This window comes from Melozone crissalis, unplaced genomic scaffold, assembly GCF_028551555.1.
Source record: "Melozone crissalis strain CALT ecotype California unplaced genomic scaffold, PUWL_Pcris_2 ptg000018l_1, whole genome shotgun sequence".
Taxonomy (NCBI): Eukaryota; Metazoa; Chordata; class Aves; order Passeriformes; family Passerellidae; genus Melozone; species Melozone crissalis.
The window spans coordinates 20,292,996-20,316,777 of record NW_026535796.1 but is presented as its reverse complement, the minus strand read 5'-3'; the positions used below and the strand labels follow the sequence as shown (position 1 = coordinate 20,316,777).

General features: G+C 39.6%; 1 protein-coding gene across 1 annotated transcript in view; it reads left to right on the top strand.

Moving 5' to 3' along the window:
* SPTBN5 (spectrin beta, non-erythrocytic 5) overlaps window positions 1–23,782 on the top strand; it is an 89,459-nt gene that overhangs the window by 6,809 nt on the left and 58,868 nt on the right. Inside the window, exons 6-27 of the mRNA XM_054276192.1 lie at window positions 1,651–2,282; window positions 3,251–3,389; window positions 4,728–4,960; window positions 5,405–5,558; window positions 6,060–6,260; window positions 7,401–7,607; window positions 8,751–8,942; window positions 9,669–9,821; window positions 10,348–10,478; window positions 11,168–11,419; window positions 11,972–12,259; window positions 12,903–13,149; window positions 13,978–14,117; window positions 15,100–15,199; window positions 15,764–15,934; window positions 16,023–16,187; window positions 16,930–17,156; window positions 17,677–17,863; window positions 19,010–19,210; window positions 20,244–20,360; window positions 20,928–21,091; window positions 22,801–22,933. Of these exons, the coding sequence (XP_054132167.1) occupies window positions 1,651–2,282; window positions 3,251–3,389; window positions 4,728–4,960; window positions 5,405–5,558; window positions 6,060–6,260; window positions 7,401–7,607; window positions 8,751–8,942; window positions 9,669–9,821; window positions 10,348–10,478; window positions 11,168–11,419; window positions 11,972–12,259; window positions 12,903–13,149; window positions 13,978–14,117; window positions 15,100–15,199; window positions 15,764–15,934; window positions 16,023–16,187; window positions 16,930–17,156; window positions 17,677–17,863; window positions 19,010–19,210; window positions 20,244–20,360; window positions 20,928–21,091; window positions 22,801–22,933 (4,434 nt within the window). The remainder of the gene's footprint in view (window positions 1–1,650; window positions 2,283–3,250; window positions 3,390–4,727; window positions 4,961–5,404; window positions 5,559–6,059; window positions 6,261–7,400; window positions 7,608–8,750; window positions 8,943–9,668; window positions 9,822–10,347; window positions 10,479–11,167; window positions 11,420–11,971; window positions 12,260–12,902; window positions 13,150–13,977; window positions 14,118–15,099; window positions 15,200–15,763; window positions 15,935–16,022; window positions 16,188–16,929; window positions 17,157–17,676; window positions 17,864–19,009; window positions 19,211–20,243; window positions 20,361–20,927; window positions 21,092–22,800; window positions 22,934–23,782) is intronic.

The following is a 23,782-nucleotide window of genomic DNA, read 5'->3' as shown; positions in this document are numbered from 1 at the left end:
TCAAAGTTTGGGCATCAGTGAGGAGAGTGGGCAGTAGGACTCCACAGCTCTACACATGGGTCACTGGATTTTGGCCAGGAAGCATTATTTACCTCTTGATAAACATGAAATAGTCCTTGAGTCCACAAGCATGTACTAGAGGAACTGTAAGGACCAAGCAGGCCATAACTTTTGTATTTTATGAGTAAGCAGTTTGCTTACTCTTTCTTTTTTCAATTCTCATTGTGCCCCACTGTTTTTCCCATTTTTTCATAGTTATAGCTATTCTTTCTTTTCTCTCTCTCCACTTACCTGCTTCTTTTTCTCCCTTTTGACTCCTTCCCTATTTCTAGCCTGTCTCGAATATTGCATTCCCATCATCCTGCATTTCTGACACACACAATCAGAAGGAGAAGGAAAGAGATGTTAATCTCCTCATGTCCTTAGACCCCTCAAATAGATGGCTCTGAATTTACTAATAGGATTGGGAGGGAAGCCTGAATGTATCAAGCAAGCCTGTGGATTCAGACTAAGTGTGTGACCAGGATGGCAGAGAGAACCAGCTCTGGAAGGCAAATCTCCTTTCCCTCTGCCATCTGAGGTCTGAGATCTGCATTTGCTTGGGTCTTTCGGCAAGAACTGGGTACGATGGCAGAAAATTCAGAAGCGAGCCCTGATGTCATGGGCTGCTTTTCCTGCACTAAAGGTTGGTGCTATTTTACTGCTCTTACAAGACTGCAGCACTTGGTGATTGCCCAGTGCACTTTCTGGTAAGCAAAAGCAGATTACCACTTGGAAGGACTGGGTCTTTTCCCAGTGCCATCTCCCTCACTATTCTACCTGGCTGGGGCAGGTAAAGTCAGGAGAATGACAGAGGCAGACAGCATTGTTCAGCACTACACCTGACATTTGCAGGAGTAAAGATCTGCATCTTTACTAAGTTAGGGTGAGGAAAAAAATAATAGGAAGTAAAAAGACAAAGTTGGAAAAAATGTAAAATGGAAAGAAATGATAATTTGATTCTAACACCTTTTGTTTCATTAGGGATTCAATTCTAGATGTTTGCTCCAGTATTTACCTAAACTTGAAATAAAGGCAGGTCACAAATGAAACAGATAAATGTCTTGGTCTTCAAAAGTTATTATTAAATCAGAGTTAACATCCTTACTAAAGCCCTGTTTGACCACAAAACATTTTCTAGTAATTTTAATAAAGAGAAAAAGTTCCAACAGAAGAGATGGAGAAGGAGATGTTTGACCACAGTCTGCTGTGTGCATGTGAGAGAACTAGGATCTTGTCAGATGGTCTCCTAAATCCTAAGTGCTGAAGCTGAAAGGGTGTAGTTACAGATTAGCCTAGAATTGTTTGGGGTTGAGGAATGAGACTGGTAAAAAAAATCTGGTTTTTTTTCAATTCTGAAACAAAAATTGTGAACCATGCTGTTTATTCCAAAATGTTTTCTTAAATAAAAACTGAAATGAAACATTAGGTAATATTGATTTATCTGTGTTTTATGGAAGGCTGTTCTAGCATTTCACCTAGCCTCAGATGTGACAGCTATCAGCACATCAGTATAAAAATGTGATGACTGCTGAAGGCACTGCTTTCTGTTCACTCACCATGCTTCATTCTGTTTCTTATGTGGCTTGTCATTTTATCTTCCCATTACAGATTGTGTTCCTCCTGAAGGAGATAGATGACTTGAAGCTTCAGTATGAGCAGATGGTCTCTGACCTCCTGAAATGGATTAAACAGAAGGTGGTGGAACTGGATGACCGTCATTTCCCCAACTCTCTTCAGGAAATGTGGCTGCTCATGGCCAACTTTAAAACCTTCCGCACTGTGGAGAAACCCCCCAAGTACCAAGAGAAGGGCATGATTGAAGCTCATCTCTTCAACATCAGGACCAAGCAGAGAGCCAACAACCAACGGCCATACTTGCCCCCAGAGGGGAAGACGCTGCAGGATGTGGAAAAGCACTGGATCATCCTGGAAAAGTCGGAGCACAACCGTGGAAAAGCACTGCAGAAGGAGATGCTGAGGCTGGAAAGGCTGGAGCAGCTAGCCCAGAGGTTCCTGAAGAAGGCAGCCCTGCGTGAGTCCTACTTGGAAGACATGAGGAAGGTGATTGGGAAGCAGGACTTCTGGCCAGAGAGTGTGGACAGGATGGAGGCTGCCAGTAAGAAGCTGGAAGCCATTGTGGCAGATGTGCTGCCCAGGAGGGAACGCTTCACAGCTTTGGATGAAATGGCCTCCGTTATCAGCCAGGAGAACTATCACAGCAAAGATCAAATCTTGCAGAAGTGAGTGATGGCTGAGAAACTATGTGGTAGTGGAGGTCAATATTAGTTGAAATTCTGTGGTGCGGTGGAAGGAAATTAATCATAACTGTGAATCCTACCTTTGCTCCTCATGAGTAGAACTGTCAGCAATTTCTTCTACCTGTGTACAGCAGATAAGACAAACGCTTAACCTTCTTCAAAATTCTAACTTTTTTCCTTGAATGATCAAATCCTCAGACCAATTTAGAGTGAAAAATATTTTTAAGGTATTTTTTTATATATGAAAATATATCTACAATTTTCTTCTGAATATTCTATCTGCCATCAAAAAAATCCTTAGAGAGATACTATTTTTTTTTCCAAACCAACACATTTCTATTTCAGTCTGCAACTTGAGGAGATATGAATTGTTCAAGGCATGGTATTCTCAGATTAACTCAATTTTGGAGAGAAATTATATATTCTGTGATTATCTCAGGTTATTATATAACCTGATTTGTAAGTATCTAAGAATGCCATCCAAACAACTTCTCTTATGGTGCTTTTCTAAATTCAGACAAAATCAAGACCCTCTATGAAAACTCAGAAAAACAGTTTAAAAATAGTAAATCAGACTATGAGGTCAGATTGTGATTTATGATGTTTAGATTAACATTTTACTTTAAGCAGCCATTTAAAGAGTGCTTCTTTATTTCCAAGCCTTTCCACTGTATCAAGCAAAAGCACTGTAGCAAACAAAAGGATGTTTTATGAACATCCTTAAAAATAAGGTCTAAATTTTAAGAAGTCAACGACAGTTGATGTGCTAGTCAAAATTCCTATAATAACATTCTTTTGACCTGTTTTGTGTTCCTGGCCTGTCCTTTTACACTGATGTCAAGAGTCATGTGTGTTCATTTAACTCTTCTAAAACTGCAAGCACTGAGAATCCTCCAGTGATGCCCAAGGTCTTTGGTCCAAACTGGTAATTTCTTTCTCTTCCTTTGCAGGCAAAGGAACATTTCAAAGCAATGGCAGGATCTCCTGGATCAGCTGCAGAGACGAGAACAATCCCTGGGAACCATGCAGGAAATTCTGGGCCTCCTGAGGGACATAGATGCCATTACAGGGGAGCTGAAAGAGCTGCAGGTACTGAGCCCTCTCCAGCAGCACACAACTTGCAGTGCTGCCAATGTGTGTCCCCATGTTCCAGGGAGTGGCTGCTGGAGATAAGTCTATCAGCTATAGAAAAAATAGACAATTTTTACCTAGATGTCTAATTGAGCATTTTGGTTCATCATCACAGATAGCTACACGAGGGAAAACAGGCTTTACTTTAGGGGATTTCCCTAAAAGGAAAGCCAAGAATCCTATTACATGGAATGTACTACAGGTTCAAGTTATATGGTAATATAAAGATGTGAAACAATATTTTCTAAATTTACTAGTGCAAAAGCAAAAGTGGAATAAACACACTCCTGTTTCCATTCCACATAACTCTTCTGAATAGCTTGTGGAAGTTCCTGCTGTAATTTTACAGATGGGAATTAGCTCAGCCTTACAGGTATATAAGCTCATGAGAAAGAAAAGTTCCACTGTAAATGCATAGTGGTTGCTTTTAGCAAGAATTTCCAACAGTTACCAGAGTGTTAAAGCACAAACTAGCCAGCATGAGAAATAACTGGGTTCATATTGATTTTGTAATGGAAGGAAGTATGCATGCATTCTTTGCCTTGAAGACAGAAAAATCCTCTTGACTACAGGTTGCTTTGTACCCAAGCTGAGAGAGTCAGCATGGTATATGAAGCTGTGAATTTCAAATTAAAGTTAAGAGATATCTCTAAGTTACAAATATTTCTGTCCTAGTGCTAGTAGGCAAAGAATATCTAATGGTAATATTGGCAACAGCAATAGTCTGAGAATATGGGAAAAGATTGGTAAGGAGAGATAGTACCCTAGTATTAATAGTTGTGTCCATTGATACAATTAGGAAGAAGACAGACTGATAAGCACTTCTCATCAGTCACCAATTAACTATTATAAAGTACTTATTTTCAGTATTTACATTGGCAAGTAGGCTCCTCAAATGAAAGAACATTGCAGTTAGAACATATCATAGAATGAGATATTGTAGAATTCTTCAAATACAGACTGTGAATCAATCTGCCTACAGTTGGGTCTATAGCACCCACAAATCCTGAGACCTTGAGTGCTTTATCAGGAGAAATATCTTAGATGCCTATTTGATGAGCCCATCATTTACACTGCAACAGATCAAAACTCTGGATTGTTGCCATTAGCTTCTGGAATTAAAAAAAAAAAAAGTATAATTTCTCTAAATAGGCAGGTTTTTAGCTTTACCTATCTGACATTCTAGGACATTTAGAAGCTATGAGAGACAACAGGAACCTTTTAGCTGATTTATTTGCACTGAGACCCTGGATGGACTCTCTGAAAATGTCTGGTTTTTTTCTTCTCACTTTGTAGGTGCTGGTGAATTCCCAGGACTGTGGGAAGCAGCTCCTTGAAGTAGTAGATTTGCTGCAGAATCACAACTTGGTTGACTCACAGATCTCTTCCTATGATGACAGATTGACACACATCACCCAGAGAACAGCAGAAATCAGCAAGGACAGCACAGTTAAATCAGAATTGCTTTATGCAAAAGTTCAGATGCTTCGTCAGCTGTACCAGAACCTCACAGCTCAGAGCAAGTCACGGTAGGGCTGTGCTTGTGGCTCTGTTCTTCCTCATTAGGATGCCCAATGTGCCGTTCTTTAATGAGAAGGCACAGCTTCCCAGCATTTGAAATTTTGTCATTTCTCCATTTATCAAGATATAACAAAAGCAACTTGAGTGTCTTGATTGCACTTGTGAAAGGCTCACTCACTTTCATAGATGAGAAACAGATTCACTCTCAGCATTTATTATAACTTGCTTTATGAGAAGTCTGAATAGCAAATGGTTATCTCCTCATCTCCTGGAGAAAGAAGGAAATATAATTTTGTTTCTTTTGTCTTATTCCATGAATAAATTAATATATGACAAAGAGGAACTAAAGGCATTCAAATTCTCAATTTTAAAATATTTCTTCAATCAATCTACCACTGTCTTCATGGAATCTTAATTCTGACACTCACATACTGTTTGTTTCCTTGGTTCAGTAAATCTCAGCTAGAAGAAGCCTTGAAGCTTTTTGAATTCTTCCGTGATTGCAAAGAGGAAGAATCATGGATCTCTGAGAAGTGGAAGCTGGCAAGAATGACAACATTAGGGAAAGATGTCAGCCAGATCACAGCCTCCATTCAGAAGAACAAGGTCTCTTACTCTGTTGCTGGTGCCTTGTCTTTGTATTAAAGCAAGATTTTAGATCATCCATGTCTTTCAGTTCAGTCAGTGCAGCGCTTATAAGAATGCTGTCAAACTAATTCTTATCTTAAGGATAAGATAATCCTTATCTTATTTCAGAGTTTGGAATTTTTTAAAAATGTATAGAGTAGGCATTTTTTTCCCAAGGAGGAGAAATAAAAGGGTACAGAAGGAATACGCTTCATTCTGGAGTAGAAGTGGGCCTTCTTGTGAAGACACTGAGCTCCATACTAGCTAATTTTTGATGGGCAAAAAAAACGGTTGCTAGTTTTTGTGTCTCTCACCTTTTTTTCCCATCCAAGAGAGATGAGGGTAAAGAGAGAAGTGGTGAAAATATCAGACATGGGGCTCTTGGAAATACTTGCATGACAGCAGCAGAGTAGGAGCCACTCTTTTCTCTTGGCTGGTGGGGAATGAGCTGTGCTGACATGTTTTCTGTCCTTGTGCTAGGCTCTTGAGGCAGAGTGCAATTCACACAGGGCCATATGCACAGAAGTGATGAGGAAGGGCTGGGAGCTCAGCCAGAAGAACCCCATGCGCCAGGACGACATTCTGAGGCAGACAGACAACCTCCAGAAGCTGTGGCAGCAGCTCCAAGATGAGATTGCTGATCGCAAAGGCCGCCTCCAGGCAGCAGCCCTCATCAAACAGGTAAGAGGTTCTGCTGGGGTGTGTGATATGTGGACATGCATGTAGCTCAGTTCTGCCCCATGCCCCCACGTGGAAGACAACACTGGCAGGAAAGACTTCATCTGTTGGTCTTCAAAAAGATCTCTGGCAGTGAAGTCTCAATCCTCCTGCAAGCCAGGCACACAGGAGATTTGAGCAGCTGGGAGATGCTTTAAAGGTAAAAGTGCTAATGGAAATAACTCACATGACAGCGCTAATGGAGAGTCTTTTTAGAGGGTGGATCAGGTAGCTGCATGATATATTTCAAAAATGAAAAAAAATTCCAAAGACCACCAACAAAAGAAACACATTGTAAGACTGAGATTGACCATGAACTTCACAAATCCTGCAAAGTGTTTGACCCTTCCATTCTGACCTACAGTTTTACTCCCACAAACATTCACACATCTGCAAATAAAGAATTTGTATAAAAGCAACATTCTTAAATCATATCACATTATCTCAGGTATTCTTATTTTCCCCTTCTTAAGATTTTTCTCAGTCTGTTGTTTCCAATAAATGTTTGAGCAAAACTGAACAGCTTTTTTCTTAAGAAAGTCTGAATTCTCTTTTCTCTCTATTGACACCATTATGATGTTTTTGTTTTTCATTGTCCCTCATTACTATGGGCATTCTTTGTTTCCTATTGTTCCTTAATTCTATGTCTCAAACCCATGTTTCACCCTTCTACAACCATAGCCAGGCAGACTGCAAATTCTGGAAAAAAGTAAACTTCTATTGTAGACCAAGTTCACTGCTTGTTCCTTAAACGATTAGAAAGTATCTGTTGGTCTTACATAGTGATGCACACCAACATCTTACATTTTTTTGCTGCGGTTATGCACCCCAAAGTTTTAACTAGTTGGGAATTTTTAGGCAGCTACATAGGCAATCCTTGAATCTCTTTACTCACTATAATTCTGTGAATTAGCTGTGTTGTGAGCATGAAACACATCACGAACTTAGAGTTACCTTATCCATAGCTGTCACAACACCTGGAAGTAACCTGAAGACTACAGACCTAACGGAACTTCCCCTTATTCATAATTTTACAAAGAGGAAGGAGCTGGATATGCTACTTCCAGCATAAATCCAAGTGTTGTTCTCCCTGTGCTCCTTCAGTACTTTGCTGACGTCAACGAAGCGGATTCGTGGCTGCGGGAGAGGCAGCCCCTGCTCGCCAGCAAGGACTACGGCAAGGATGAGTCAGGCGCCGAGGCGCTGCTGCACCGTCACCTGCGCCTGGAGAAGGAGATCGCAGCCTATTCCTCCGAGATGAGGCGCCTCAAGGAGCAGGCTGACATCGCGGCACAGCACGCTCCAGCTGCAGTAAGCAGGGCAGGGATTGTGTCACACTGTGTTGAAGAATGTCAGCGAAATGGTTTTTCAGTTATTTACTTTTTATTAGTTTTACCCAAATAGAATATTCCAAATTAAGTTTTTAATTAGAACTGGGAGAAATTTTTAGGCGAAAAAGAAGTTACTTACTGCTCATAGCACACCTAGTTAGTATTCTTTAAAGTGCTAAAAATGCTCTCATCCATGTTAGTACCTCTAATGGTCCTCAGAAATACATTCTCATTCTTTATTCTCATAAAATTATTAATTTTAATAATCTTTAAAAAGCAGACATTTAATCTAAACATCCTTACAAATTCTTCTGGTACCTTAATGTAGTGAAGAACTATCCCACAGCTCCAGGAGCAGCTCATTCCATCCCTTATTATTAAGACAAATGAGATGAAGTCAAGCTCTTCAGATGCCCCTCTTTTTCACTGACTTGAAAAGGAACTTTTTATCTTAAATCAGCTCATTTAATAACAGAATTCAGGGGAGATGAATGAATGACACATTTCATAGTTTATGTTAAATGTCTATATTCACTCAATGTTTAGCCCAGTAAGCTTGAGAGCAATGGGCATGTCTTGTGGTCTTTCCTTTACCTCATCAATCCAACATTAATTTTTATTAGAAAAATATTTTATTACTTTGCTATGAAATGTGAAAAAGCACATGACAAGATGGTGTTGATGCACAAATAGAAGTATTGGTTCACTAGGGCACTCACAGATTTTGAAATTGGAAGTGTTCGGGTGCTGAAACATCACCACAAAAATAACCATGAGCACAATTAGTTGCCTTGCTTTGTTGGCACTCCTGAAAATAAAAAAGCTTCTCCAACCAAACAACTTTGATTTGGGCAGAAAATGAGAATTTTTACTGTATCAATACATTTTAAAATGAGCTGAATTAAACTTCTTCTTTAAACAAAACCAAAATATTTTTCAGGTTTTTAAATTAATTACTCAGAATAAAGCAAAGGAAACAGTTCCCAAAAAATACTGGAAGTTTTTCGTTTAAAGGGTCAGAATGCTGTAATTTGAACTAGCAAATCCAAATTTTCCTTCCAAGTGAAATTTTATCCAAATCAGAAATTCTTATCCATTGATTTTGTTAAATTTTTCTTAACAGATGACAAAGAGGGAAGCCCCAAGTGACTTAAAGCAAAAGACTGCTAAGCTACCATTCAGTCGAACCTGGGCAACATCTGAAACTGCATCCACTGGAACCTCAAGTCTGGATGATCATTTTCTTCCAGAGAATATCCGGAAGACCCAAGAAGAAATAGATTCACTTTATGAACATCTACAGAGCATGGCTGAGGTATAATATCCCCTTCTGCTGTGCAGTTCATGAAAAAATCCAAACCAGTGAAAAACTGAAATTAAGTGCTTTGCTGGATTCTGCTTTTCAGTTTAATAATGTGCCTCAATCCTTTTAATTCCTGTAGGACTTCAAGCCTTGAGATTATCACTGAAGTTTTTTATCAAAACAGATTTTATGTGGGCAAATTTCCCATTTATATTCCAGGATTTTAGTCCATGAAAAGCAGATTCTTTTGTGTAATCCTTTTCTTTCCCCCCCTTAATTTTTGCTTCTTGTAGCTCCTCAATCACCAGGCTTTCTTGCCTGACACCAGAAAAAATAAACTGCAACCTGTATTTTGTTAATATGCTGCTCTTCACTCACACCTGCTCTAATCATGCCCTAAAGACTGACACAAACATGTTCTATGTGACTTTTACGTATTCTAGAAACTGCTGCCTTATGCCTTCAGCAAGCAGCAGCAGGTTGCACAGCAGCCTTCCTTACTCTCCAGAGGCTGAGCACTCTCCAAATTATTCTCTTATGCTTTTAAACCACTGTTGCTCTGGAAGAAATATTGTGATCTTAAAATTTCACGTTCTGTTCTCTTTCAGCAGTGTATGGGAAAACTGCTAAGGTACTAATACTACGTGTATTGTAGCTTAAATGGAAGGATCTTTTTTCAGTTGCTTCAAATGGTAAGGAGTTATTACAACAATAGTTAAGTCTTCATCTCTCTTATAGGACAGAAAAAAGGCTCTGGAGGAGATGATTGGATATTATCGCTTCTGTAGCTCTTGCGAAGAATTTCAGTCATGGATGAGAGATAAAGAGAACATTTTCCGCACTCTTCAACCACAAGCAGACAACGTGGAGGTCATGCAACAGAAATATCAGGTATCCCTTTTTCCTCTTCCCAGATGACACCTTTTTAATCAATTTTACCTTAAGAAAAAAGATAAAGTTGAGAAATTATGTTTTGAGAGCCTTTTCATTAATTTCAACTTAGAGAGTCATGCATAGGCCAGATATTTCTTTTGTACAGACTATGCCAACTTACTGAAGCTGATGTGACTGTGTCCCTTTATCTTCCTGTGAACACGGCATCCTGTACAAATACCATGATACACAAGGATTCTTTCTGTCATTTATTTTGCATCACTTTTAAAAAGTACCAAATTATGAAAAAATCCATCAGTGCACTTGCATCCCAGTGGAGTGGGACATACGTGCACAGTGTGCACACCAGGGAGGGCAGGGGGATGCAGGGGAATTGTGTGCACATGTGTGCATGGAGAAGGCAGGCAAGGGCAGAAGCCACCTATGGAAGAGGGATATGACTGGATGTAAGAGATGATAGAGAATGGTGTCCACAGAAACAGAAAAACCTCATGTTCTTCATTATTGTATTGTTCCATTTTAGAGATTTTTAACGGAACTGGCTGCAGGCAAAGGCCAGCTAGAAGACATTGAAAACTTAGCTGCTAAATATGGGAAGATCAGTCCCAGCAAATATTTTGAGATCCAGACTTGGATGGAAAAGATCAACATCAGGTAAAAGTGCTACTGATAAGCAGAGGACTGTTTAACAGGGATAATTGGAGAGCTGACTATTCTAGACCCTTCTAGACAGCAGTGCCACCGACAGGAAAGGGGCAGCCCTCAGCTGGCTGTAGGCTGGCCCTGAGCTCAGTGCCGTGCCTCCAGGACTGAGGGGGGCTCCTAGGACCCTGGTACCAAATTGCTTATACTGTAGAAATTTTTGTGTGCCTGTTAAAGCACAATGTGAATTCATCCACAGGTGACGATGTTGTATTCAGAGTAGCTCTGCAGTGCTGCAGCTGATTTGGTTACTTAAGCATCAGGGTGAGGACATACTTCACAAATCTTGAAAGGAGCATCAAACCATGTTTGACTTCTCTAAGAGTGTTCAGTATCTGTTTCAATGAATTCCTGCCACCATGTCAGTAGGCCTATGCCACTCAGTAGGCATAGGCAGATCCTGATTTTGATCATGGTTATTTAATTGCATCGTGTTCAGAGTGTTCTGGTCACCTGAGCAAGTCCCGGTTTGGGAGATGACACTGATATGAACTTTGATGTCGTGAGGGAGTGCTGGTATTCACCCCCACCCATCCCAAACATTAAAGTCCTGATGTAATCTTTATACAAGACTCTTTCTGAACAGAAAGCAGATGCAGTTCATTTATAACAATGGCTACAAATTATCATCTCACGTCAAGGTGGCAATCCATGGAAACACTGAAGGAGGAGAAAGGCTCTGAGCTGATTGGAGTGGCTGATGTGAGGACATTTCTTCAGGACTGTCAGAGCATAGGGGTACTCCTGCAAGACAAGATGGTCCAACTCAGGGATCTGGAGCCAGGGAACTTGCCTGCTGGACTGGAGTCAGACAAGCGCAAACTGTACACAATTGAGAGAGAGGTCCTGGTGACAGAGAGGAAAATTGAATACTTGAGGAGTGTTGCAAAATCGTAAGGAACCTTCTTTATGTTTTCGCTTTCTTTGCTAGTTCTCTAAGATCATGCTGCAAATTATGGCTATAAAGAGAAAGAGCAGCTTTTAAAGTTTCTCTTTCTAGAAAACCAAAGAACTCACTTGCCTGCTGGACTGAGCTGATTTCTCTTGAGTGTGGCTGCGTGATTGGGGAGGTGTTTTGTTCCAGACTTCGCAGTTGTAGAAGGATGAATACCACAGGATTGTTTGTAGCTCTAAAAAATCCTCTCTTACTAGTGTTAGTTACCTACTTCAAAATGGGGAGGTATCACTTAGGTCCTGAAAGAGGGTAATTAGGGGAAGCAAGGGTGATGGTAGGAGAATAGCAGATAATTGTGCAAAGGAAATTTGCACAAATAAATTTGAAATGTTGAGGTTTTTTACTTAAGTTTTCAGTACATTCACAATGGGGATATGTTGCCTTAGCTGACTTACTTTTTAATGGAACTCTAAATATCCAAATCCATTCCTTTTAAAGGGTACTGGTTCAAGCTCTGAGTGTTCATACAGTTGAATGTATTTTATTGAAGGATCAAGGACACCAACCCTGCAGAGAGCAGGGCCATCACTGAGCAGGTAGAAAACATGGAGAGGCTTCTGGCAAAGCTCAAGCTGGAGATCCAAAAGAAGCGAGACATTCTGCAGTGGGCCCAAAACCAGCAGTCCTTCCTGCAAGACAGCCGCAGGCTCCTGCTGTGGGCAGAGGGCATTCGGGAGAAACTGAGCAGTGAAGAAATGGGTCTGGACGTGGGATCTGCAGAGCAATTGCTGAAGGAACATCAAGACCTGCTGATAGAAATTGGCTCTCAGAATGAGAGGTAGAGAGATTCTGGCAGGGTGGGCAGAGTGGGGTGATATGACAACAGTACTGTGAAAATGAAATGTGTGAATCATGTACATAAATTGTGCATGAAGGTGATGCCGACATTTTATTCACATTCACTTGAATGTTCATGAGAAAAGGAGACTGCAAAACGTAAAATCTTGTCAACTTTTGCATGTTTATCCTGTAGGCTGAGGGAGGGGGAAGGAGGAGCTGTGTGTTTGCAGTAGTAGAATTCCACAATCTCTCCTGACACTCTCAGAAAGTGCCATCTGTACTTTATTCCAGTACCCCATTCCTTCTCGGGCCTTATGCTTCCATTTGCCATCATTTTCAATTCTTCTTCTGCACTGTTATGAATTTCCAGATACTGTTGGCCCTCCTTTCCCTTTAAATATGAAAGCCTGCTTATGTGGGCTTTCAGTCCCAATGGGGAAATCTCACCTACTGCTTCCAGCACGTATCCCTGAGCAATAAAACAGCTGCACTTTGTAGTGCATAACCTGCAGGGAAAAGGTAATAGGGAGGGAGGGAAACTTGGTGTATGGGTGCTGCCAAGAGACCAAAGAGCTGTGATGAAAGAGAATTCGTATTCCCTCATGCAGTGAGGTCTCATTTTTCTTTTTGACTCTGGGAAGATTTGTGCAGCTTGAAGAGCTTGGGCGCAAAGTAGTCGACCAACAACCCAGTAACAACAGGAGCCGAGATGTCCACCAGACCATGGAGAGACTTGCCACGGAGAACAAAGAGCTGGAGGAAATGTGGGAAAAGCGATGGAAAAAGCTGCAGGATGGCCTGGAATTGCAGAAGTTCAATAGGGAGGGAGACCGTATCAATGCAGCCCTCTCTGGCCACGAGGCCTTTCTCCGGGGGGATGACCTTGGGGTATGGACAGCAGCTGATCTTGTTTCCTCCTGCTTCTTCTCCCCATCCAGGGAGTAGCAACAACCTTCTTTATTGGAATGGCTTCTTCATTCTTCTGATCACGGCATTTCCATGCTTGGGAACTAGACTTTCAGGATCTTGTTAACATTCTTGTGTTCTTACTCACCTTAATGAGAACAAAGCTCAATGTCCCTCAAAAAAATTTCAAAACAGCTAGGGTTGTGATTTGTTGCGGTTTGTACATGTCATATAAATTTTATATAAAATTGACTTGTCCATTAAAAATAAGGTTTCCACTTAAACACAGTCATTTCTTTTCAAGTAAAAATGCAACCTTTTTTTTTAAAAAAAAGCTGTTTATTTCATTAATTTAAGAATATTAAAGCATATGAAGCAAAAAACAAATGCAGACAATATTCACAAAATCAGTGAAGAAGGAGGTTGTGGTCTCTCACTGCCTCATATGTTCTCAGCTGAACCCAAAACATTGATACTTTGGGATCAACTGAGTGGAATAAAGTTTTGCAAGTTAGTCTTTTGTAATGCATATCCCTACATGGGCCAGAGTGGGGACATAAATTTAGAATGCAGATTTTCTTAAAAGGTGAAAATGGAACCATCATGGAAACATAGAAACTACATATGATGCAAACCTGCTGCTTGTTTGTAGCCCTGAACATCCTTGGGCTCATGCAAAATGTATACCTTATTTCCTGCCTGAGAGAGAAGGAGGAAGTAAGGTCCTACTTTTTTTTTTTTTTTTTTTTTCTGATACAGAAACAATAAGAGCAAGAAAAGTCCTGATCAAATTTTCTTTTTCAATTGCAGGACCATGTAGATGCTGTTCGAAGCCTGCTGAAGCAGCATCAGGAATTTGAACAACTGCTGGTGGCACTGAAGAGACGAGTGGAAGCCCTCAATGAAAATGGGGTGAACCTACTAGAGAGCAGGCACTTCGCATCTCATGTGTGAGTCCAAACCCATTGCTTTTTTATTTAGCTTTAATAAATGATCCAGTGATCCATGTGAAATGAAAAATTTTCCCTGAGGAGAAATTAGTTGACCTCCAATCCACAATTTGATGGATAAGGGAGCCAAAAAGAATTAATTTCAAAAAATAGATTTCCTGTGCTCTTAGGACAAATGAGCTTTAGGTTAAATGTGGCATTTGGCAGAACACTAGAATAATTTGTTTTGTAACATAAATTACACATAGTGATAAAACTTCCTTAGAGTAAACTCATTATATGCCTACAGAAAAAGAACTCCTTAATTTGTCAGTATCACATATTAGAAATACGGTTTGCTTTCAAAAAGTTACTGAAGCAAAATTCTTCAGGAGCATCTCCTTTGTGTTTTTGTCCAAGCTGAACTGTTAACCTGTAATTCCTTTCTCTGTCCTAGAGCCACTAGGATCTAGTAAGGAGACCCCTTTGCAAACAAGAATTAGAAATAGAGGGTTAGAATGGACCTCTTGGATCAGAAGACTGTGTTCTTGTGATTATAAGTGATAATGTCTTGAACCCTCCCTCCACAAATTTATAAAACTGCCCTTAAGATCTGATTTCCTGCCAGCACTACTACCATTAGAAAACTATTCCAAAGCCTCGTTGCACTTACACCAAAGTGGAAGTTATTAGTTAATTACAAGTAATATAACAATTACATAACTATGGAATATTCAGAGCACAGGAAGGTCTCAGTGTTCTAATGTATGGCTGCAGTGCACTAGTGTGACACAGCCATACAAGAGGAAAATCCAGACCAGCTAGCAAGCAATACCTGCTCTCCAGGTGAGCCCAACATGGTGATGGGACAGGGCCTTATATCCCTTTTTCCTGTCAGCAAAGTTGTAGAAACTAGATTACGTTTATATCACAGTCATGACTGCAGCATGAGCAAGGGGAAGCAGTATTAGTACAGCATTGGACTTTCTGTTTTTCATGGTAGTATTGAAGAGAGAATGGTCACTCTCCGGAGAAGGTGGGAGCAACTGATACAAAGCAATGCCAAGCGAAAACAGAGGTTGTTGGATTCCCTACAACTACAGGTAACTGATACTGCAGATTTGGTCAGGCATCTGTGAATTTGGAATTTTACCCTTTGTCTTAATATGAGACAAAAACTCAAACTGCTGAACATTCCTACTACAGCTCACTTTCTCTTTGGCTGTGGGACAGAGCTTTGTTTTCCGGGGAGCAGATGATGCACTGGCAATAAAACTTACAAAGCTATAACCATGGAAAATTTTTTTTTAAAAGACGAGATTCTGAATGAAAAATATCAATAGAATGCTTTGTCCTACTGGTTAAATTTATTCTGTTCATTACTTACTATTGTTCTGGGCCTTAATAACTTAGTGCAGTTAATCAAAGTTTGGCACCAAGCTTAGTTTCTATGCTGAGATATGAAGTTATACTGGAGGACTGGTCCTCTTCTGGTTAAAATATTCTATCAACAATGCAAAACTTCACTGACAATTACAGGCAACGGATTAGTAAATGTGGTAAAAAAGAGACCAAGAGATATTATGATGGCTTAAAACCTCATCTATAGTTCAAGATCATACTTCTTCATTAGTTAAATCAATTTAATCCTGTTTGTTTTCTGTAAGGAGTTTAATCGTGATGCTGCTGAGCTTTTGATATGGATGGAAGAGAAGTACAAGATTGCATCGGATGAATCCTATCGAGATCCAACAAATGTTCTACGCAAGCTGAAGTGGCATGAGGCTGCTGAGAAGGAAATGTTGGCTAATGAGGAGCACTTTACAACACTGATTAAGGTGAAGGCAGCTTTGGAGCTGTTTTCCATCTTGTAACGAAATTCATAGATGCCGACTGCTAATGAAGTGATTCTCTGTGTTTCTCCAGAAAGGAAATCAATTGATTCAAGACAACCATTACGCTGCAATTTCTGTCCAGGAGAAGATGTCAGAGCTTCAGAGGAAGTGGAGGGAATTGTATGGCAAGATGATAGAGCGAGGTGACAAACTGAGACAAGCTGGACAGCAGGAACAGCTCATGGAACTGCTGCAGGTCAGGAAGTTATGAGGAACAGAGGGGAGGAATAGCCTAGGAGCCTGGTTCCTCTATTGTGCGGACACCACATAAAATAGAATACCATCCAGACAGAAGTGGTTTTTAAGGTCTCCATTTAGTCTACAGTTCCTGGAAAGAAATCCCAATATTATACTATCCAAGCTAACTTCAAATTTATGAGCATGATAACAGCCAGCAAAGCATCAGGCTGTTGAACTTGGGCTCAACACTGCATCTGTGTGGCCATCCTGTACTGGGAAAACAACCCAAACTCTGTAGGGGTCAGTGTTATGTACACTTAAGTGCTTGCCTAGAGGAAGTCTGGGGCTGCAGGCATGACACTGTATTAAGCACATGGTCATCCAGGTAAATTTTATAACAAGGACAAATATGCTGTGAAGCTGTTGTGAGACCATTGTGAATGGAATTGCTGTTGAGTTATAGCTACAATCTGAAGTCTTTGAAGATTGTGTAACACTTTTATATTGTGTTGCTGAAGATATTTCAAAGAGACTGTTTTCAATGATGTGTTTTAGTGTTTCAGAGAGAAGAGTACTCCAAAATAGTTCACAAGACAAAATATTCCCAGAAGATGTCTCTTAGAGACATCCAGACCTCATATTACCAAGAAAGGACAATTGGATTTAAAAATTGTGTCCAGGAAGCTGTCATAGGAAGGAGTGAGTGACAGAAAGTGTTGAAAGGACATTATGAGTGTGCTGTAATCTTTTCCTGGCAGGATGCCAAAAAGAAGATAGAAAAAATTGAGAAAGTTCTTCAGGAATCTGAGACAGGTCATGATTTGCGCTCGAGCCGTGATCTACTCAAGCAGCACAGACAACTGGAAAATGAGACACGTGAGCTGGCAGAGAAAATGAATGCCATTGTATCTCATGCAAGGAAAATGGCCACCAATCACTTTGACTCCCAGAGGATTCTGGATGAAACACAGAAATATCTGAAAAGGTACGGTGTCCCTCTGTTTTTTTGTTCTTGTGGCAAATATGGATTTTTTATTCTACCTTCTAAAAAATTCTCTTGGTTGATTAAGTTTAACCCATACTCGGGAAAGATTTTTCCTTCCAGCTGGGCCTGATCTGTACCTACACAGCTGCCTGTTGACCCACCTCAACCTTTATGACTGAACATTTCTCCTTGCCAGCTGCACTCCTCCTCTAGTCCCTTTCTTATCCCCACTTCATCCATTGCTTTGTAAGACGTACAGTGATCCAGTGTTCAATACATCACAGGACAAACCTAGGACTTTAAAGGTGTAAATAATTTTTTCTCTGCTTACATTTAGTGTTATCATATAGGTCTGCTTGCCAAGGAATCCTTGTATGTGCAGCAACTACTAAACATTGAAATTTAATTGCAAAGAAGTGTCCAGTGCTTCAAAATCTCCATGATGGTGTTGTCGTCTAATTCCCTTGGCAGAATGAGGATCGAGCTTTGTTTTAACATGTATTTAATGGATGACCCCTAGGTTTGAGTCTTTGCAAGCACCTCTTTATGAGAGGCATAAGTTGCTGGAAGCTGCTGTGGATCTTTATGAGTTCTACCATTATCATGACATGGAACTGAACTGGATCAATGAGCGCTTGCCTATTGCCCATTCCACCAACTGCGGGAAGTCCTTGGATGTGGCTCAAAACCTGTTGCAAAAGCACAAGGTACCTCCTTTATTCAAGTCTTTTATAGTGTGGTTACCCACTGCACTTCACCTCAGCCTACAAACCTGCACCCACCCCTGTCCTCAAATACAGTCAAAGCTTCCAATGAGTACATTCACTGATTCCATCTCTGGTCCAGATAAAATGGTTCAGTGGATCGACACAAATCAGCAGAGTGGTGATGATCTCAGAGCAAATACAACATTCCTGTGAGAACTGCAAAATTTGTCGTATTATGGAGAATTATTAATGTGAGAAATTGTATAGCTCTTCCCATTAAAAAAAGGATAAAAAAACTAGTGCATTTGACACTACATGGAAAAGAGTAAACAAAATAAAACTATGGTAGTTTTCTGCTTATGGCTTCATTATAAATTTTATATTGAAGTTTGTGGATGATGGATTTTCTAGGAGAGCATATAACGGGCATTTAGCAATTATCTTAAATCTCTACAGATTTTACAACGGTCTGGACAAGCTACAGTCACTGTATTTATAAGGACAGGTTAATATTAATTTCTGGGGAATTTGATTCTTTGTAGCAGTTCCTCACAGCCAGAGTGGTACCTCAGCTGTCCTGCACCACAAGTAATGCTGGATTTTGTAGCACCTTAATTGCAAATTTCATGAGAACATTTATAAGACTGGTGGGGAGGATTATGGGGCAGTAGTCCAATAGTTTTCATGGTATTGATGACAATGTCTCTCTTTGCATCATCCTCCAGCCCCTTCATCATCTTGGATATTTTATTTTTGCATCACCAGCTCAACATTTTTTTCTGATTCCACCAGCTTTTTGTCTCAGCCTGTGATCTGCTCCTTCTCCCAAATCTCCCTGGCTGCTGGACAGGGGAAGGGGCAGGAGCATGGTAAAGAGAGGGCTTTGGTGTAGGGAAGTTAGGGGATGTGTGCTGCTTCCTTACACACCCTTCCCTCGTCCCTCGATGGCAGTACCGAGAGCAGAGCATTATGTGTGGGGGCTGGCACCACTGGCCAAGGCTGCAGGAATAAGACAGTCCTGGTGTCCACTTGCTGTACTCTGCCCACTGTCACCAGCTGCCAGTTTGGCTTAGGATTAGGAGCACATAGAATTTACTTGTCCTCACATATCCTTTATTCTTATTTTTTATTTTCCCTCATTCCCAGGAACTGCAGGCAGAAGTGAATGCCCACAAGCAGCAAGTCCAGCGGGTCCTGGATAAAGGAAAGGCAATGATTGTAGACCAGCACCCATCAGCTCAGAAAATAAGTGAGAAATGCCAGGAGCTTCTGACTGCCTGGCAGGGCTTGGAGACATCCTCTGAGGAAAGGATGAAGCAGCTGCAGCACTCAGTTGGCTTCCAGGAGGTACAAATTAAAGCAAAGAGCTTGCACAGTAGCTTCTTCAGACGAACAAGAGAACCAAAATGTTAAAGTGAATAAAAAACCAGCTTTGCTGGGGCTGGTATTCTCTCCAGCTGCTTGAGGCCAGACTCATGGGAATAGAGGTCTGGACTGCCCCGCTGAATGCAGCCCTCACTCTCCACCTGCTGCCCTACAGGTTCCCTTGGGTTCTATACCCATCCCATACAGCTGTGCACAGAACACACATCTCTCCCAGTAGTAGCTCCTTTCTCTGTGTCTTTACACAGTCTCAGGCTTCAACTTATTGATGTAATGAATCCTGAACTGGCCCTTCATGCTGGAGAGTTATGACATGCAAATCAGAAAAGAGAGGATTTCTTGTGCTATCCATTCTTTACCTGTTCCATGCAACAATTTTCCAGGCAATAAAATGATACTGAGGAACAGATACTCTCAAATACTCTCAGATACTCTCAGAACAAGTTAGGGAGTTTGACTTTATTCTTTTCCGTAGGCTTCTGAACCTTCATGCTTATCCTGTTTAAAAAAATAAAACTAAAAATGGCATGCAAATATTTATATCAATAATCCAAATTTTCTGTCATCAGTGGGTCATTTAGGAGTGCAGTTACTCAGGTGGTACATGCAGTTTTGTAGAAATAAACAGCATTTGCATGGAGTTCACAGCCCCAGTTAAAGTATGTTCCATTTGATCATCTGGCCTTTATTTCCTCTATATATGAGCACACTTGTCAGGACCGTAGACTTTATGAAGCCTGATTCTTACAGTGATTTGAACTTCTCAGGCAGAGGAAGGAGAAATGTCCCACTGATATTATACACTTAGTTATCCTGCACTGAAGTCTTCCATCTGTGATCTCTTCATTATTTTATGATTTCACAGAGAACAGCAAATTAAATAAAACATTACAGTAAGCCTTACAGTGCACCATCTCTTTAGAATTTATTAGGTAAGAAAAAAATGTCATTAATGTTTTGAAAATGGAAACTTATTTGTTTTCCCTTTAACTGATAGTTTTTAATGAATACATCAGACCTGGAGGCTTGGATAGCAGAAAAATATCCACTTGTGACAAGCAAGGACTATGGTAAAGATGAAGATGGAACACTGAAACTCATCAAGAAACATAAGGTATTTCTCTGCCTAAATTCTGTGGGCTAGCCTGATCTTTTGGTCCCTCTGCAGTCATAAAATCGTTTGTCTTATTGGTAGTTGAGTGCCAAGCCATCTACAACATTTTGCATTGATATATGTCTACATATGGATAGATTGATAGAAGAGATCAGTGCAGTTTACTGACTTGGTTGGTAAAATGTAGTTTGCGGGAGAAGGCAGAAGGTGAATATTCTCATATTCCTCTGAGGCCAAATCTGACTATCTGCTTTTCAGTTTCAACAGATGTGTGCAGAAGCCTTGTAATTTTTTCCTAAAATCGAAGATACAGATAAAGTATTAATCCAGAAATACTTTACCTAATATTCCATCAGAGAATTCTAATTGTCTTTATTCATTTAATTGGTTTGAATTTCTGTACAATTTTTTTTAATGTTGCTGGAAAATACTCTAAAATTATTCAGGTCTTAGAAATGTCCCATCCTTCCCAAAAATATTTCTTTTTCAGTCACTACACCCTAGGCTGTTCACAGGCAGTGGCTATCTCGGACAACTGGCTCTCAATTCACTGTTTTTCTTTGTCAGGCACTGGAGCATGAGATTGCCATTTACCAAGATTTGTTGAAAGAACTGAGTGAAAGTGCCCAAACTCTTCCTCTTGTGGGCTCCATCCAGTGCATTGAGGTTGATGCACCAAAGGAACAAGTTCATTCAAGACTCCAGGAGCTGCAGGAGCTAGCAGCAGCAAGGTATAAACCAGAACTCCCCCTTGGATCCTAGATTAGATTCAAAGCCCACTGAAATCCATAAAGGATATCTCCAGTTACTTCACTGAAATTTATATTCATTATATTATAAATAAGTAATTCATTATGATTATAATATTGTTCTTGTTATTAATTTTATTTTACTTCTACATTTTATAATTAAATTATATTATCTCCTCTTTTTTCAATTATATTTAGGAAATTGCTTGTTTCTATATTAAAATTTTGTGCATTTATGAGCTTTTCATTTTACTAAGCATGACTTCTACAATTTATTCAAGGAGTTTTGCTACATATTAAGGATTTGATATCTACCAATTTCCTCTTTATTCATCCTCTTGTAAAGTGACTTCAGGTGCCAGATTCTGGCTTGCATTTGTGGTATTTAGAATCTGCTATCAATTGGAAAAAATATTTTTAGAATGTTCCCTTAATGTTACTTTAAAATTGCTTGATTTTTACATATAGTAAGAGACACAATAATGAATTCACTTATTTATGTACCCAGTGACTGTGCTAGTATAGGAAGGCTTTTATTCTTGAATGATCCTTTACTTTTAATTTCACTTTCTTTCAGTTATTATTACATTAAGATATTTACAACAGGAACAGTTGGCTTGTACAAAGGATTTTAACACTTACAGTTTGTTTTCAGATAGGAAAAAATGTCTGAACAACTTTGATTTTTCCCCCACAAAAATTTCACTCAGAAAAGGAAGAGGATTCTGCAAGCAGAATAACAAATAAATTAATCTGAATACTAGAATAATTAAACCTAAAGAAAATACTGATATTTTACCTTTTATTTTTAATCTTGTTTACAGTTGAAGAAGTAAAAGCATCTATAGAAAAACCTGTGACTGAAAATTTCAGGAAAAGAAATAATCTAGAAATATCAAAACACTTCTGTATGTTGAACACAGAAATGTTTTCATTTTTCTAAATGTTAACCTGTGTCTTGTGGCACCTTATTGGTGCTCTGGTTTGCACCTCTCATCTGCATTCTCCTTGGGCTGGACTCTTAACAAGTTACATCTCTTGTAATGAACATTTGTGACTCAAACTGGGAAGCCAGATTCTTCTTTTCTGCAATATTAGCACAATGGCAGGCTGACAGATGGAAAATTGATTTTTTTTTTTTTTGCTGTGGAAGCCCTGTAATGTCTCTGGCTGAATTATAAAGTAATCTAGACCATTGGAAATATGTAACAGATTGGAGCAATTCTGCCGAACAGGCAATATGAGAATTTCATCCAAAGGCTTTCATAGCATCTGCTTTCCTGATACTCATTTTCACATATTTCCTTCTCATTTTCACAAGTAGTTCAATTATCTTTAGAAAGGCAGATCAGGACAGATCTGGAAAAAAATAAAGGGGATTCTTTCTCATGGAAATAAAAAAAACCCGGCAAAAGCAATAACAAACCCCAAGCAAAATCAAAAACAGAGCAGAGAAAGAGTTCAGATAGGCTCAGTGCCCTTCTGGGAAATTCAGCTCATGAGACGAGCATGACCTGTCTGACAGCTGTCATCCTACAATCATCATTTCCAAATCTGAGAAATAATCAGCTCTTTCATTACAGAGAATGAGTTTTGATGGTGAGAGGTTTTGGGGATTCATTGGAAGAAAGTTACTGATAGCCCTTCTCTTCTATTATTAATTATATTATCTTGTCTCCTTCCCCCAACAGAGGGAAGAAGCTCGATGAAACTCTTCTCTTGCATGAGTTTCTACAAGAATATGAAGATCTGGAAGACTGGATCACTCAGCAGAAACAAACAGCCAGCTCTAAAGACTATGGAAATGATTATGAACATGTTTTGGTGAGTTTTTTGAGTAGCAGATTAAAAAATCAAATAAACTATATGTAGTGAGACTCTAAACAGATACTAAGATTGTCCTTGAAAACTTAAAAGATAAAGTAAGAAGTAAGTATAAATACCTGGGAGATGGTTGGGTGAAGAAAAGGGTGAAGTGGATGGGAAGGACTGAAGAACAGGCAGCATTGCATCCTGTTACCATGAGGTCTGAGCTGTCTGAAACAACTGCATGCTAAAATGTCTACACCTTCAGAGAGCAAATGTTTTCTATTTTTAATAAGTAGATATTTCAGTATGGTATCAATTTAGGATTTTTTTCTTTTTTTTTTTTCTTTTTAATTGTGATTGCTGATATACAGACCTCTCACATGGCATAGAAACCAATCTAATGTCAGCCTGTTACAAATCACTGCAATGTCAGCCTGTTAGAAATCACTACAATTCACCTGTTCATCTTAATTTTTATAATATTTATTATTTATTTCAAAATAGCTTGTGTCTTAAACCTGAAAATCAGACTACATTATCCATTTACAGCACTGAATACGCATTTGCATTCATTAAGTAAAACCACATAATTTTATAATTGAAATTCATTGCACACAGAATGCTTATTTCTATCCCCAGTAATCATGTCTATGCCTCCCATCTGCATCACAAGCCTCGTGTTTCGCTAAGAGTTTGAAGCTTCTCATGGTCTTTGAAAGTAGAATCCAGTCATTCTCTGAAGTTTGTCTATCTCTAAGTATTATCAGCTTATTACATGTTTTATGGCTGTGTTCTGATGAGCAGGTATGTTTGGAAAAAGAGAGCACTCAAAAGGGGTTTTCTCTTTATTCTTGTTTTCTCTTC